This window comes from Mustela lutreola, chromosome 12 (assembly GCF_030435805.1).
Source record: "Mustela lutreola isolate mMusLut2 chromosome 12, mMusLut2.pri, whole genome shotgun sequence".
Lineage (NCBI taxonomy): Eukaryota > Metazoa > Chordata > Mammalia > Carnivora > Mustelidae > Mustela > Mustela lutreola.
In genome coordinates, this window is record NC_081301.1 from 54,067,281 (window position 1) to 54,081,793 (window position 14,513).

The following is a 14,513-nucleotide window of genomic DNA, read 5'->3' on the forward strand; positions in this document are numbered from 1 at the left end:
CAAGCTGTTTCCTTCTCTCAGGACTGACTCTGGATTTATGGCCTGATGTGAAAGTATCAGATTTCTGGTCCCACACCCTAGATGTGGTAGCCTCTCATGTCTTATAAATAGTGTTATTATTTTATGCAGATAGCTCGGTCCTTTCTCGTGTTGTCGTCCAGCTGCCACCTTGGCAGTGTAATGGACAACGGAGATTCCGTTTAGCTGAAGTCCATTTTTCACTCCCCGTGTTTTGTGTTACTTGACAGTTTCAGCGGAGTGATGGATGTATTGACCACCTTAGCCTCATTCGGCAGTGGATTTGGTCACTGTCTCTGAGGAGGTTTCCTGTGTCCGGAGTTTTCATAAATTTCTAAACCTCTAGAAAAAAAAAAATCTATGAAAGTCTAGAACTTTCTTAAAAAAAAAAAAAGGAAACCTAGAAAACTATGAGAGGTCTTACCTGGGTAAGACTGGTCAATATAACACAATTTTGTCAAATCTTAGTCATGGGACCATTGAAAAACTGTTACCACATAGGCACTTCCCTTCTTTGGTCTCTCTCCTGCTCATCCCAAAGTGTCTCAAGGGTAACAAAAGCTTCCCTGTTGCTGTTTTCACTGTGCCTTGAGTTTCCTTCTACAAAAAAAAAATAAAAGAATCCTGTAACATTTTCTCAGCAGCTTGATAATGTAAAAAATAAAGAAGACATTTTAAACAATGATGATGGCTTTTTAAGCACTTCCTAATAAAACACATCTTAACCTTAAATACTGGAAACCACAAGAAGCCAGCAAATGATGATTTGCACCTCGAGGGTTCATTTGGACTTGTTTACAAGCGTGGTGTATAAATAAGAAAGACAATTTAAGAATATGGAAAGGATCGGACTATTAAAATACTTTGAATTTTAAAAAATTACTTTGAATTTGCTTCTTTGTTAACTAGATAGAAATGTGTTTTTCTAAATTATAGGAATGGCACAGTTAATATATTTTAATTTATTGTTATGCCATGCTGAAATTAATAGCTTCCAGAAATTCAAGAACTCTTCTGTGCTCTTATGTAATTGATTTGAAATAAATAGTTGTAAACCATAAGTGTCATTATAGGGAAGAAGAATAAACTTTTCTTTTTTTTTTTAAAGAAAATGATGCGTTTTCTTTTTTTTTTTTTTTTTAAGATTTTATTTATTTATTTGTAAGAGAGAGGGAGAGTGAGAAAGCGAGCACAGGCAGGCAGAGGCAGAGGGAGAAGCAGGATCCCTGCTGAGCAAGGACCCCGATGTGGGACTCGATCCCAGGACACTGGGATCATGACCTGAGCCGAAGGCAGCTGCTTCACCAACTGAGCCACCCACGTGTCCCAGAAAATGATGTGTTTTCTATGTAGGTGATAGAAATTCGATTTGTAACCTCAGTCTACTCCAGCATATTGGAAAAGATAACATATTGCTCTCCTCTGTGTGGAAAAGGAGCAGGTGTCCCAGACAGGCAGGTGTTAAGGTGGCTGTTTGAGCTTGCCCTAGATCACTAGTTGACTTCAGTGGAGTTCTACTAACAGGTGGCTAACTGATTGGAGTGCCATGTGACATTTATCCCGGGAGCGACTTGGATGACAGGCTGCTACAGACTGAGGAAGGGGTCTTTGCTTTGATGAAGAAATTGCCAAAACTCATGTCTCATTAGTGTTTCCTAAGGTTCTTTGGAAGTGAACAACAGTTTAATTAAGGGCTGACGTAAACACGTTTCTGCACACTTTCCCTGCAGCATTTTATCACATTAGAATTGATCAAAATTGTTGCCTTGGGCTGACTTGAACAGATATACATCTGGAGCGCCATTTGTGCAAGCTGCTGATGAGTCGAGTGCATACGCTGTGTTTCACAGCAACGTTCTTCCTTTGTAGATGAAATTACCTTGTTGGGAGATGAGTTGATCTAACTCTTTATTTGCTTAAGCCTTTATCTCTTTGAAGTGATGCTGCAAAGTGAATGACACATCAGGGCTCAGGATGTATGTATATCCCAGTGCCAAAAAAATTATACCATGGCTAGTAAAAATTATGGGAGGACTTGATTTTGCAAAATTCTTATGTAAAGCTATGCTTGAATCTAAATTTTAGAACCTACTCATAAAAGTTGAACTTCTTCTTACATGGTGGTCTTTTACTATGTATTTAACTTCACAACTGGTTGCTAAAGCCATGGCTAATTGTCCGATTATAAATCTAAACAAGGGTATAGATAATGAAGGATAACGCCATCGACGTGATCTTCCTTTGTTTTTTTAAATTAGCCTCAGTGACTTCTGTTCTGAAGAAGAATCTTCTCTACAAGCTAATGTCACGATTGCAATTAATGACGTTTTGTGTTTGTATTTGTAATGTCCGTCCTCTCTGCTGAGCTCTAAGGATCTCCAAGCCAGGGAGCAGGTGGTCTTATTCAACATCTTGAACTTGAGGCCTTGCCCTTCCTAGAAACACAGTAACTGATTCTGTTCCCTTTTTTTTTTTTTTTTAATTTACATTCAGTTACTTCTCATCTAGTGGTCTCTGCTCATGGGATGGTGCATTTGACGATATACCAATAGGTTATTTTACTCATCTTATATACCAGTTATCAATTCGCCATCCACCTGCTTTCACATGCAAGAGATTCTAAGATACACTGCCTTGATAGGGTCTGCTCTACCTCTTCTTCTGTCTTTTGGTTATAGAATTTTTAAAAATTCTCTTCCTGGTCATGTCCTTCCAGCCTACATATGTCTTTGCATATTTAATAAAATCATCTTCTGTAGGAGATAAGCCATTAGTCAACTCAAACACACACACACACACACACACACTCTCTCTCTCTCTCTCTCACTCTATGGATAGAACAAGTACAAAATAATAAAAAAAATCCGTCCAAAGATATCAGACACAAACACACAATCATTAAGGAGATCTAGACCTCCACAATCCCAGGAGGGAATGCTTAAAGAGAAAATAAATCAAGTTGGTTCAGTGGATAAAATACTGTTCTGTTGGGGCGCCTGGGTGGCTCAGTGGGTTGGGCCGCTGCCTTTGGCTCGGGTCATGATCTCAGGGTCCTGGGATCGAGTCCCGCATCGGGCTCTCTGCTCAGCAGGGAGCCTGCTTCCTCCTCCTCTCTCTCTCTGTCAAATAAATAAATAAAATCTTTAAAAAAAAAAATACTGTTCTGTAGCTGGAATAAGAGGGTAGGAAGAATCATTTTCCAGCCCAAGGGAATGTCATCTGCAAAGGAAGAGTTAGAAGCACATTCCTCCTTGTTCCCTCCTCCTCCAGGAGGCCATAAGTAAATGAGTTTAGCTAAAGTTTAAATCAAATGGAATGATAAGGAAAAGAAAAATATGATGCCATCATAGAGCTTAAAGAGAGGAAGGTCTTGTCTGCAGGAGAGGGTTTCCACGACTATTTTTATAATGAACTGTGAGGAGGAAGGCCTGCAAGGAGACTAGACAGACTAGACAGGAAATTTTTTTATTTAACCGGTTCGAGTGAAAAAGGTTGAGTGGAAGCTACAAGAAACAGAAAAAGGAAAAAAAAATAGAGAGCTTTTGGGAAGCGTTTCCCTCCTGAGATCAATTCATTTATAAAGTTTTATTTTCCAAATCAAATTTAAATGTCCTTGTCTGATGGCACGCCCGTGTTGACCTTTGCTTCTTTCTCACGGACCACCAGCAACCGCCTCCTTCCCACCACTAGAAACACCGGCTAATCCTCTTCTTATCATCTTGCTTCTCTTGCCAACTTCTTTATTTCATGTATTATTCAATGTATGCATTATTATGTATGTATTATTATTCAACTTATTATATATTTATATATTATTCAGTTTTATTATTATTCAACTTATTTTCAACTTAATCTTTTTATGTATTATTCTTCCATCTTGAGGGACAATACACTGTGAAAAGCATGACATTTGTTTTTCTCCACAGAAAGGTCATCAAACCATCTCTCCTATATATTCATTCCTCAAACATTTTTTTTTTAATATCTGTAGCCTAAAAGTGCATTAAAAATAGAAACAGTATCATTTTTCCATTTGGCATGAGGTCTACTAGACTGCAGACATTCAAAATAAAATTAAAATCAAAACAATACAAGTTTGATTCATGATTAAAATGTAATAGCTAGAAACTCTACCCTTCCTCCTCCCAGATAACTGACATTTTATTTTTTTATTCTTTTTTTTTTTTTTTTGGTGAGTTTTTTTTTTTTTTTTTTTTTTTTTTTTTTGTGGTGACCTTGGTGGGGAAGGGGTCCCTTTGTGTCCCCTGCACACTTAGCATATAGCTTGTATGTGCTAGGTACCCCTATATCTTCATTGATTACTAGGCTCAAAGAAAATTTAGTCTGATAGGAAGACAGTGGCTTGACAGCCACTGTCTACAATATCATTCTTTATCTGTTCCTAAAGAAGTAGTTTCTGTGTGGACGGTGGATCTTCTCATTCTTATTTTTACTGTTATAAGTTCACTTGAGCGTTTGAGGAGAAGACAATTTGTGGTCCCTTTTGAACTTGAAGAGTGAATTTTTATTTGTTTCTACTGTGTTATCCTGTGTAATTCCTTTGTGTGTTCTGAACACAAAGGTACCAGTATTATTCGGTGTATGCCTAAGGAGAACCCAATCAGTAAATGGACCTGTAATAATTACCCAGGAAAGCCAAGTGAATTATTTTGAATAAGAAAATGCAGAGGCTTCATTTCTCAAAAATTACATCATCACCCATCTTCTTGAACTGCAGGACAAACACCCTTGATTTATGTGTTCTTTGCAGAAAGTGACTCAGGTGAATCCAGCAAAGTTTAATGAGAATTTGGAAACAGTCGTAGTACTTGCAGTAGCCTTGATTGAACATCCCCAGAAATGACAGAACTAGAATAACGCTCATTCTGCTTCCCAAACTCTGGTCATATTTCATTGTTTTTCAATCATGTATAGTAAATGCTCTATTACTCATACCAGGAGTCTTTTTTTTTTTTTTTTTTAAGATTTATTTACTTATTTGACAGAACAAGAAAGAGATTGTGCGTTCATGTGCAAGTTGGGGAGGGGCAGCGGGTGAGAACCCCCAAGCAGACTCCTCGCTGAGCTTGGAGCCCAATGAGGAGTTTGATCTCATGACCCTAAGATCATAACCTGAGCCAAAACCAGGAGTTGGACACTTAACCAACTGAGCCACCCATGTTCCCCTAGAAGTGGAGTCGTTAGAAACTGATTACAGTGGTTAATTTTTTTTTGAGATCTGTATTTAAGCACAGGCAATAGTGCTTAATAAGAGTGTCAATAGATTTCTTTTTCTAATAGTTACTTTTAAATTAAAAATTTGGCGTAGAAACATTACTTTATCTGCAAAGCGAGGGATGGAATAAAGCTGCTTTCCACTCCTAAAGACTTATTTATCTATGATGAGCTTCTGGTGGGCCAAAACCTGTATTTGTAGTGTTACCTTTCAAAAATCACATAGCTCTTAAATGAAATTGAGTATTATTTTTGGCATTTTGAAGGTATTGTCACTGAAATGAACTTTTTTGGTCTGTTTTTAAATGGTCTCAACATTTTTTCTCCTTTTTGTAGCAGCATTAATTCCTGTGCTTTCATTAGCAGTTTCCTTTCTTCATTTTTACTTCTCAAGAAAAATATAAGGAAATGGTTCAGCAGTTCTGATAGTTCAGTGACAGCCAGCTAGTCACAGATTCTAGCTATGAAGACACCTGTCACTTTTGTAGATGTGATGTCTACTGTTTTAACAGTAACATATCCATTCTTTAAGTGCCAATGTGCCAAAAACACATATTTAATTTTATTGGATGCTTTTACCAGAGCTTATGTAATTTTTCAAATGGTAAATCATAATGATAACTAGTTTCTTATATTAATAGCACCATAAAAACTTTTTTAAAAAAATTCATTTATTTGTTTGATAGAGAGAGAGATGACAAGTAGGCAGAGAGTCAGGCAAAGAGAGAGATCGGGGGAAGCAGGCTCCCTGCGGAGCAGAAAGCCCAATGTGGGGCTCAATCCCAGGACCCTGAGATCACAACCTGAGCCAAAGGCAGAGGCTTAACCCACTGAGCCACACAGGCACCCCCATAAAATCTTTTTTAAAAAACAACACCATGGGGTATTTATTAAAAATGAATGTTACATACATGTATATATATTTAATATGATGAAGTTTTAGGCTTTTTAAAAATAACTTCTTTTTTTAGAACTATAAATCAAAATATTTTTAAATGAAATACTGTGCTGTCTGCAGTTTGCTTCGAAGCCAAACAGGGGAGTGTAGATGGGCTAAAGGTGAAATAGATTGGCTCTGAATTGGTACAATAATTATGGTAGTGTTTTCTACCAAAGCAATTGTCACACTGTTTTCTACCTTTTTCTAACTCGGGTGTATCCTCTCCCTAGTTTAATTTTTGTAGATCCTGATGCTTAATCTAGTTCACCCTTGTGTCTCCAGCAACTAGTGCAGTGTCTGGAATAAAGTAAGCCTTCAATAAATATTTATGGAAGGAAGGTATTAATAAATCTGTCTTCTCAAGTGGTTTTCATGATTGCTATCTCCATTTTGGCTAGTTCATCCTCCACGTACTTTTGGGAGGGACGGCTTTAAACTATAAACGTATGATCATATTTTCTCATCAATAACTGTACCCAATCAGGGCAAGAATTCAGATGTTTATACACAAAGTCCATGGCCCCTCACTGTGTGGGTCCTGCCAGCTACTTGCTCTGTCCTCCACCTCTGTACTTCCCCTCTCCACAGACTGCTTGTACCACGTGCTTATTCTATGCTCCCCTTCTTCGGAACGTTTCTTCTCTCTGGGAACGTCATCCCCATCCACATTTTACACATGGTGCCACTGAGGCACCTTCCTTAACCTGAGGAGGCTGAAGTGGTCACTGCCCTGTGCAGTGAAGCCAGCAAACAGCACATCACAACACCCCTTGCTTTCAGCACGCTTCCTCCCTCTCAACTGTTGACAGCCATTTTCTTCTTATCATTTTCTTCTTCACTGACAGTGAGTATCACTACAGCAGCTATTTTGTATTTTTTGTAACATCCTTACTTTACCTGTCTAATAGAGGAAGCCAATAAATACTTGCAGAGTGAGCAAATTAAGGAATGTACTTTTTGTTAAACAAGTAATGAGTTTTCCGTAGAAGATGTTAAATCAATGATAGACTTACCAGCTTTCCCAAAGGTTGTTTTTCACATTTGCACCAGGTTTTCTTCGTTCTTTTTTCCACAGTGTAGTCAGCAGGTCAAAAGACAAAGCCCTGAATCGTATAAATCTAAGAATGAAATGCTGAGGCAAAAAAGACCTTGATGTGAACCAAGGCGCCAAGGGAAACATGATACTTAGTTTTGCAAAAGTTCAAGATTTATTTAGTAGGAGAAATAATTCTGATGATAATTTTAATAAAGGGTTGCGTTAACTTCAGTGGAGATTGTTTCTGACAGAGATTTCAAATCTCCGATGTAACTGAGTCTTTGGCCCTCAGTGCATATTTTGTAGAAGAGCCAAAGTACAGAAATAATGAAATGTTGGAAAATGAGATCCCTTGTTAGAGAAACATGAATTTTATAGCTGAAGAAGGTCATAAACTTTGGGTTTTTCCCTCTTCCTTTGCAGATATGTCTTCTCCGACTACTATGAAGAAGCCTGAAAAGCCACTGTTCAGCTCTACATCTCCACAAGATTCTTCCCCAAGACTGAGCACTTTTCCCCAGCACCATCATCCCGGAATCCCTGGAGTTGCACACAGTGGTGAGGAGTTTCAAGCGTAGAGGAGAAGCCTCCCTCTTGCTGGCAGAGCTCACTGTCAGGGATGCAGCAAGAGTTATAATGATAGCTGTGGTGGCCGTACTTTCTCAGCTGAAAGAGGGAGGGTCCTGAGCCAATCCAGTATTTTTTTTCTTACCAATATATGAAAAAAGATTTCCACGGCATTCAATTAAATGACATTTGTGAATGTTTTTTAATTACCTTTATTGGAAAGATTACAATCACAAGAAATTAGAAAGTACATAGATAAGAAATTAGAAGGTACATAGTCATCTTAACTGTAGCTTTAGGATTCGTCCCCATTCTATATATTTGAGTAAAGAAAGACAGAATTTCAAGTATGTTGCTGAGTTTGGAGCATTTCCAGAGGCATTACGATATATAGACACTATTTCCATAGATGTTATTTTCTATACAAAAATCAATATTTAATTACTTATTTAGGAGGCAAGTTAATCACAAAAATAAAAGAGGTTTTTTGACACTTTTTTATGTGTACAAATAAATGTGGGCTAGTATATTTGATATTATGTCTAATATCTTAATTTACATAGGAAAAAGAATACCAGTATTTCACATATATACTTGAATGAACAACTAAATTAAATCCCCTCTCAAAAATTTTAAATGAGATAAAATTAATAAACGATACTGTATGCTTTCTACCTATTATTCTTGAGCCGTTGAAGGGAGTATACTGAATTTTTGGTGGAGAAAGTTCCATATATTATATATATATATTCTATATATATATATATTTTTCTATATATATATATTTTCTATATATATATAATTTGTAGCAACGTTCTTATTGCTTTACATTTATAGATAGGCAATTTCTTATTTTTCAAACAAATTCAATCTGATTTTTAAACCTTTATTCAAAGATATAACTTTAGTTCTAAAAAAGTCCTTGTCTTCTTTTTATGTTGATTAGTATTGTTGCTACTTTAAATATCTTTACTGCTGTTTTTACTGCTGTCACTAGGAAAATTATAAAACTAAGAAGGAATATACAAATCAAATGCAGTATAAAATTTTTATATTTATATTGTTCGTACTGCTAAAATAGGTCAAAAAAGTCAGTAACTATTTCATGGATCTCTAATGTTGATATTTGAGCAAAATTCATGTAGCAGTCCAATCATTCATGTATTATGACACCTGGTTAAAATATTCAGATTCCTGACACTGGGAAAAAATTAAATAGTACACTTTTATATAATGAAACCTAGATAAGCCTTCCACCTTGGTCCTTAACCAGATACTTACTCAATATGTAATGTATCGGGGCCTGTGGCGAACACTTTGGTCATGAGACAGTTTCTGTCCTTAAAGAGCTCATAGTCCAGCAGGAAGACGAGGCACATCAGCTAGGCATGAAATCTGAATAGGAGTGGACACTTGGAAAAGGATTAGATGCCTGCAAGAGATGTGTTCTCTAAAGTTTAGAGAGAGAGTTCTCTACAAGAAGGAAGAACAAGGCAGGAGGAAGTTTGTTTCAGACAGAGAAAACAGCCTGAATCAGAGTTGGGAAAGGTCATTGCCACAAGGAACTGCCGTCTACCCAAGGATCCACAAATATCTCCATGTGGCCTGGGAAGAGAGAGTGGCCATATGAAGCCCCCGAAGTGAGGCGGGGCAGGTTCCCTACAGCCCTTGAGGACCATACAAACCTGTGAAGTTGCTAGGCTTTTAACCTAGAAGCAGTGGGGAGCCATTGAAAGATTTTTAGGAGAGAAGGGACCTGCTTGAAATGGCATTTTACAAAATTCATTCATGTGAGACTATAAAGGCTGTATCAGAAGGAGCAAGACTGGAGGAAAGGAGGCAATTAGGAAGGCTTTGCAGTGACATAGGCGGGAAATACATGTACATACATGTATGCATGTATGAATTTTTTCATAAAGAAGGGAAACATTTTCTGCCTGTATTTTGCTTTTCCTATTTTCAAGGACTAGAATGACCTTTATTGATACAAAGTAGCTGTTTTGTACTTTCAGTTTGAAATACTACATTCTGCTAGCTTCCATTGAGCCAGCCACAGCTTCTGTGAGCACGTACAGGGGAGCCCAGAGCCTAAGCCCTGACTTGATATGTGCCGGCTCCCCTGAAAAAGATCTCTTCCCCAACTACACTGATCTCAAAGCCCAGAGGGCCCAAGATGGAGCTGTGTGTATATATCCTTCAAGGGCTTGTGTAGATGTGGGTGAAGATCATGGTTACATGGTCTTTAACCATGGTCTTCATTTGGCTGAGATTAAGGACACTTCAACACCAAGTAAAAAAGATGCTCAGTTTAACTTAGGTGTTTCCATCTCCTTAAATTACACTTTCAGATGTGGCTGCTACTTCAACAAAGTAGTATGTCAGAAAGAAGTTCCATTTGAAAAACTATACAATTGTTTTCTGAAATGCATCACTTTGATAAAGGATACACACACTTCAATGTGTGGAAAGATCACACAAGGCACTTGTTCAAATTGTACTTTCTGGTGCCTTACCCCTGGAGGGCCTCAAGATCCAGTAGGTTTGTTGTTAGGCCCAGGAATCTGCATTGTAACAACAGTCCAGAAGATTCTGAGTGACCCGGACATTCAGGAAGCAAAGTTGTGACCATAAAATTGAATTTATGACCTGTTGAGATATATTCTTAATTTCTCGTGTTTTCTGAAAAAAGCTTTTTTGGGGGAAGATAAGAAATGTCCCTTTAAAAGTATGTGTGTGTGTGTGTGTGTGTGTATATATATATATATATGTGTGTGTGTGTGTGTGTGTGTGTGTGTGTATGTGTGTGTGTTTGTGTATGATTACAAAGTTGGAGATAAGTTAGTCCAGATGATTTTCATTAATAGGTCATGGAAAGAATTTATTTTTCATATTGTTTGCTAAGTTTTTTCATAAAACACTAAACATTTATCATATGTAATTTCCTATGATTTGGATCAAAACATTAAATAGAAACAGACATTTAATCTTCACTTCTACATATATTCATTGGTACTCTTAAATTGTACTTATGTGGTTATTTTCCTCAACATTATAGAGATAATGATTGTGCAATTATATTCTTTCCCATATTTCAAACTTAAGAATTATATTTCAAATATATGACCAAATAAATTATGGTCATACTGATGCTGAAAAATTACAGCACAATTAAACATCATCTACATCACATATGTTTTATATATTATTTCCCTTTATAAAATATGTGATTTATAGTTAAGTTAATACGAGTATATGAACATTTAAATTCACATTTCTGGAGGTTTTATTCTTAGTCTTATCGTAATAACATCTTTTAAGCTACATGTAATAAAAGTTAGAGTAGGAAGAAAAAATAGTTACAGAATAGAGTTCTTTTGGTTTTGAAAGGAACAAATTCATTAGGAAAAAGAGGTCTCAAACTCTATGATCAAATGTTCATAAGCATTTGTCCAATGATCAGACAATTATTCAGCACATTATTGTTTCCTAATTATTGGCTTCTCTTTTAACCTACCTCCCGCTAGGACGTATAGGGAAAATATTTATTTAAAATCAGAGTCCACTTTTGTTTTGAATTTCAGTAGAGAGTCTGTGTGTGCCCCTGCCTTTTAATTAATTCTGTGAGTTGGTCTGGACTTAAGAGACAAACACTTGCTGATCAAAGATTGTATTCTGATGGGAAATGACTGCTTAAAGGAACGTTCTTATGAAATATTGGCTTCCCCCATAAAAGAAAATCTTCCTTGGGTTCAGCGTTCATAGGACCGGGAAGCCAGATTGCTCGTTCCCCAGAGTGGGGTCAGGGCTGTGCATTCTTACCGCCAGAGGGGATCAGCGAGTGGGTGGGTCCCGGGGAAGCAGGGACGAGCCTTGCGCGTGCCGGGGGGCGGGCGCCACAGCTGACCTCAGTCTCCCCTTTTGTGTCCCGTGCAGTCATCTCCACTCGAACTCCACCGCCACCCTCACCGCTGCCATTTCCAACACAAGCTATTCTTCCGCCAGCCCCATCGAGCTACTTTTCTCATCCAACAATCAGATATCCTCCCCACCTGAATCCTCAGGATACTCTGAAGAACTATGTACCTTCTTATGACCCATCCAGTCCGCAAACCAGCCAGGTAAAAACGCGAGAGCGAATAAGAGGAGGGCCTAAGGGAGATGGAACAGGTCTGACTCTCAGACATGAAGCTTATTCAGACGCTGTGTCTGGCAGAACATGGAGCTTTTGAAAGCCATCTTCAGGAAGGTTCTGGGTGACTCAGTAAGTTTTTATTTAAAGGTGGCTGAATGACAGGTAGGAAGTCTTGCCCCAAAGGGGCACATTTGTGAAGATGTCTCTGGTTTGACGTTTTTGAATTTTCATTGACTGCAAAGAAAGTTTATGCAGAAAGTACATTGACAAAAAAGCTCAGAGCTGGTGTTCACACCTCTGAAATACCGGGTTTAGCACAGACACAGAGTGCTTATTTCAGGCAGGAGCAAGGTATGCGCTAAAATAAACACACAGAAAAGAACTTACAGTCGTATTTAGAGGCCAACTATTAGGTATTAAAATCAGCTTTGGTAATGTAAACATTGTCAGTGTTTGATGACTACTTGAATATTCTTTGCACAGACATGACTACATTTAACAATGAATGACATTACCAGAAGGGTCTTTTCTTTTTTTCTTTCTTTCTTTCTCTCTCTCTCTCTCTCTCTCTCTCTTATTTATTTATTAAAATACCATGCAGTGGTTTTAGGGACTTTTATTGTGTAAGTGTAGTGACTCCTATCCCTTTCTCACTCCTTAAAAGTGTGGCTTCTTCTATGGAGAGCTCACTTAATAGTGATTTGATACAAGAGCACTTTTCATGATCAAATAGATAGGCTTTGTGTCAGAGCTGGCACAAACTGTAACATCCAAAGTCTGTAATGTAGTTTTGATCTTCAGGTCTGGTATGTGACATTGCTGCTTTACCTTCAACACTCCTGCTCACTCCTCACTATACCTTTTAATGCTCTGCGAGATTGTCGTAAGCATTCTGTCTTTAATGCCGTTCAGTTACTCAAATACCAGTGACTAGTATGTGCATATTAATTTAGAATTAACAAAGAAAAGATCTGAAGGAATCAATTTTGGTCATAATTGTTAGAATGAAGCAAAATGGTCTTTTTTGGGAACGTTTTATTTTTGAGTAACAACATAGCCAACACCATTTGGGTTGCTTAAAAAAATCACCTGTACTTTTAGTTCTGTTGACTAATAATACTAAACTGAAGACACCATTCTTGAGTTGTGACTTTGTAGTTAAGCCATTTGCATTTTAGAAGAAAAGGTCCAAACATTATAGCACTTTTGATGACTATAATAAGAATTTTTAAGTAAAAGAAGTGGGATCTTAGTATATCAGTTGAGAAATAAAATTTGCTGTCAGATCATGGATTCAAGAGTCTCAGTTCCATAGAGCATTTTGCTAGACTCAGCTGGGAACAGTGCGCACAAGGTCTGATTTTAATTTGAGTAGAATTTCCATGAATAACAAAGTCTAATTAAGACATCCATTAAAAGTCCTTAACGTTAATTCAGTGTGGAAAATCTTAGAGTTCCATTGGATTTTTTTTTTAACTGATGTCTTAATTAGGCACTGTTAGGGGAAAAATTATGCAAATTAAAATCAGGCCCTTAGTGTTACGCATTTCTTTAATTATTCAGTGCTTGTTTTAGGTATATTTCCATTTCTTTATAAGTTAAGAGGGCATATTAGGTGATAATCTGCCTTATTGTTCTGCTTTTCTTCCTATTTTTAAGGTAAAGATTGAGCTTCTGAGAGAAGCATCTTACTTTCATCTCAATCAAAAAAAAAAAAAAAAAAAAATCCCCTCTCAGGATTTTGTATAATAGGAGTGACTACATACTAGGCAGGGTGATCCTTTCCCAGTGCGGTTGAACTTTATTTTCAGATAAAATGTCTCTCTTTTCCTTTCTACGCTATGAAAGTTCATCTAACAGCCTTAAAAGAGAAGCTTTATAGTATAACTTCATCTGAACCAGTAGAAAATCCAAAAGGAATAACCTTCCATTCTTCCAGACCCTAAATTCCAGAAAATGTGTCTGTTGGGCTTGGGACCGACTTGTTTCTTTGTCAGTTTTATTCTTTTTAAATGAGAGAAATGTCTGTTGGTTCATGTCAATGCTGTTCCAGTAGACAAAGCTCTCAGAATGAGCGAGGTCATATCAGATCCTGGAGCAGCATTTTCTTGGCATTATTGTCGTTCTTCTGTCCTGTGTTCTCAGTTAGGTCCTATGGAACTGTTTCGGTGAACACAGTATAGAGAAATGTATTTTACTACCGAATATACCACCAATGATAAAACAGGATCGCTCTTCTTTCTTGAGGAAGATATATACACCGGTCTTTTGCAGCGTTCAGATCCCCAGAATCTGCTTTAGAAAAAACTACTTTTTCCACTTGAAAGGAAAAGGCATCTTTCTAGTCAACTGCAGAATAGTTTTTATGGACACATCATAGCTCCTTTGATTTTTAACTCCAACTCAAAACCAGTTAATTTGCATTTCAAAAGAGGACTCTTGATATTTACCTGTTTAGCTTAGGCCAGGACGAGGGGGGGCGGTTGCTGAGGGCTTGTTCACCTGGGGTCCACTATCCCCTCCCAAATTTCCTCCAGCCCTGTACTGATTTTGATTACCAAGTCTAGCCACTGAGATGCCTCATC

The 14,513-nt window shown here is 37.5% G+C and overlaps 1 protein-coding gene across 13 annotated transcripts in view; it reads left to right on the forward strand.

Moving 5' to 3' along the window:
• The window catches only part of NFIB (nuclear factor I B), a 436,690-nt gene that overhangs the window by 386,420 nt on the left and 35,757 nt on the right, over positions 1-14,513 (forward strand). For 11 of the 13 annotated variants that reach the window (XR_009346411.1, XM_059142331.1, XM_059142333.1 and 8 more), the window contains exons 7-8: positions 7,653-7,787; positions 11,730-11,914. Coding sequence is in view for 12 of the 13 variants with exons in the window: in XM_059142331.1 (XP_058998314.1) it covers positions 7,653-7,787; positions 11,730-11,914 (320 nt within the window). In the remaining variant the exon portion in view is untranslated. The remainder of the gene's footprint in view (positions 1-7,652; positions 7,788-11,729; positions 11,915-14,513) is intronic. The other 2 variants (XM_059142332.1, XM_059142335.1) reach the window with 1 other exon arrangement.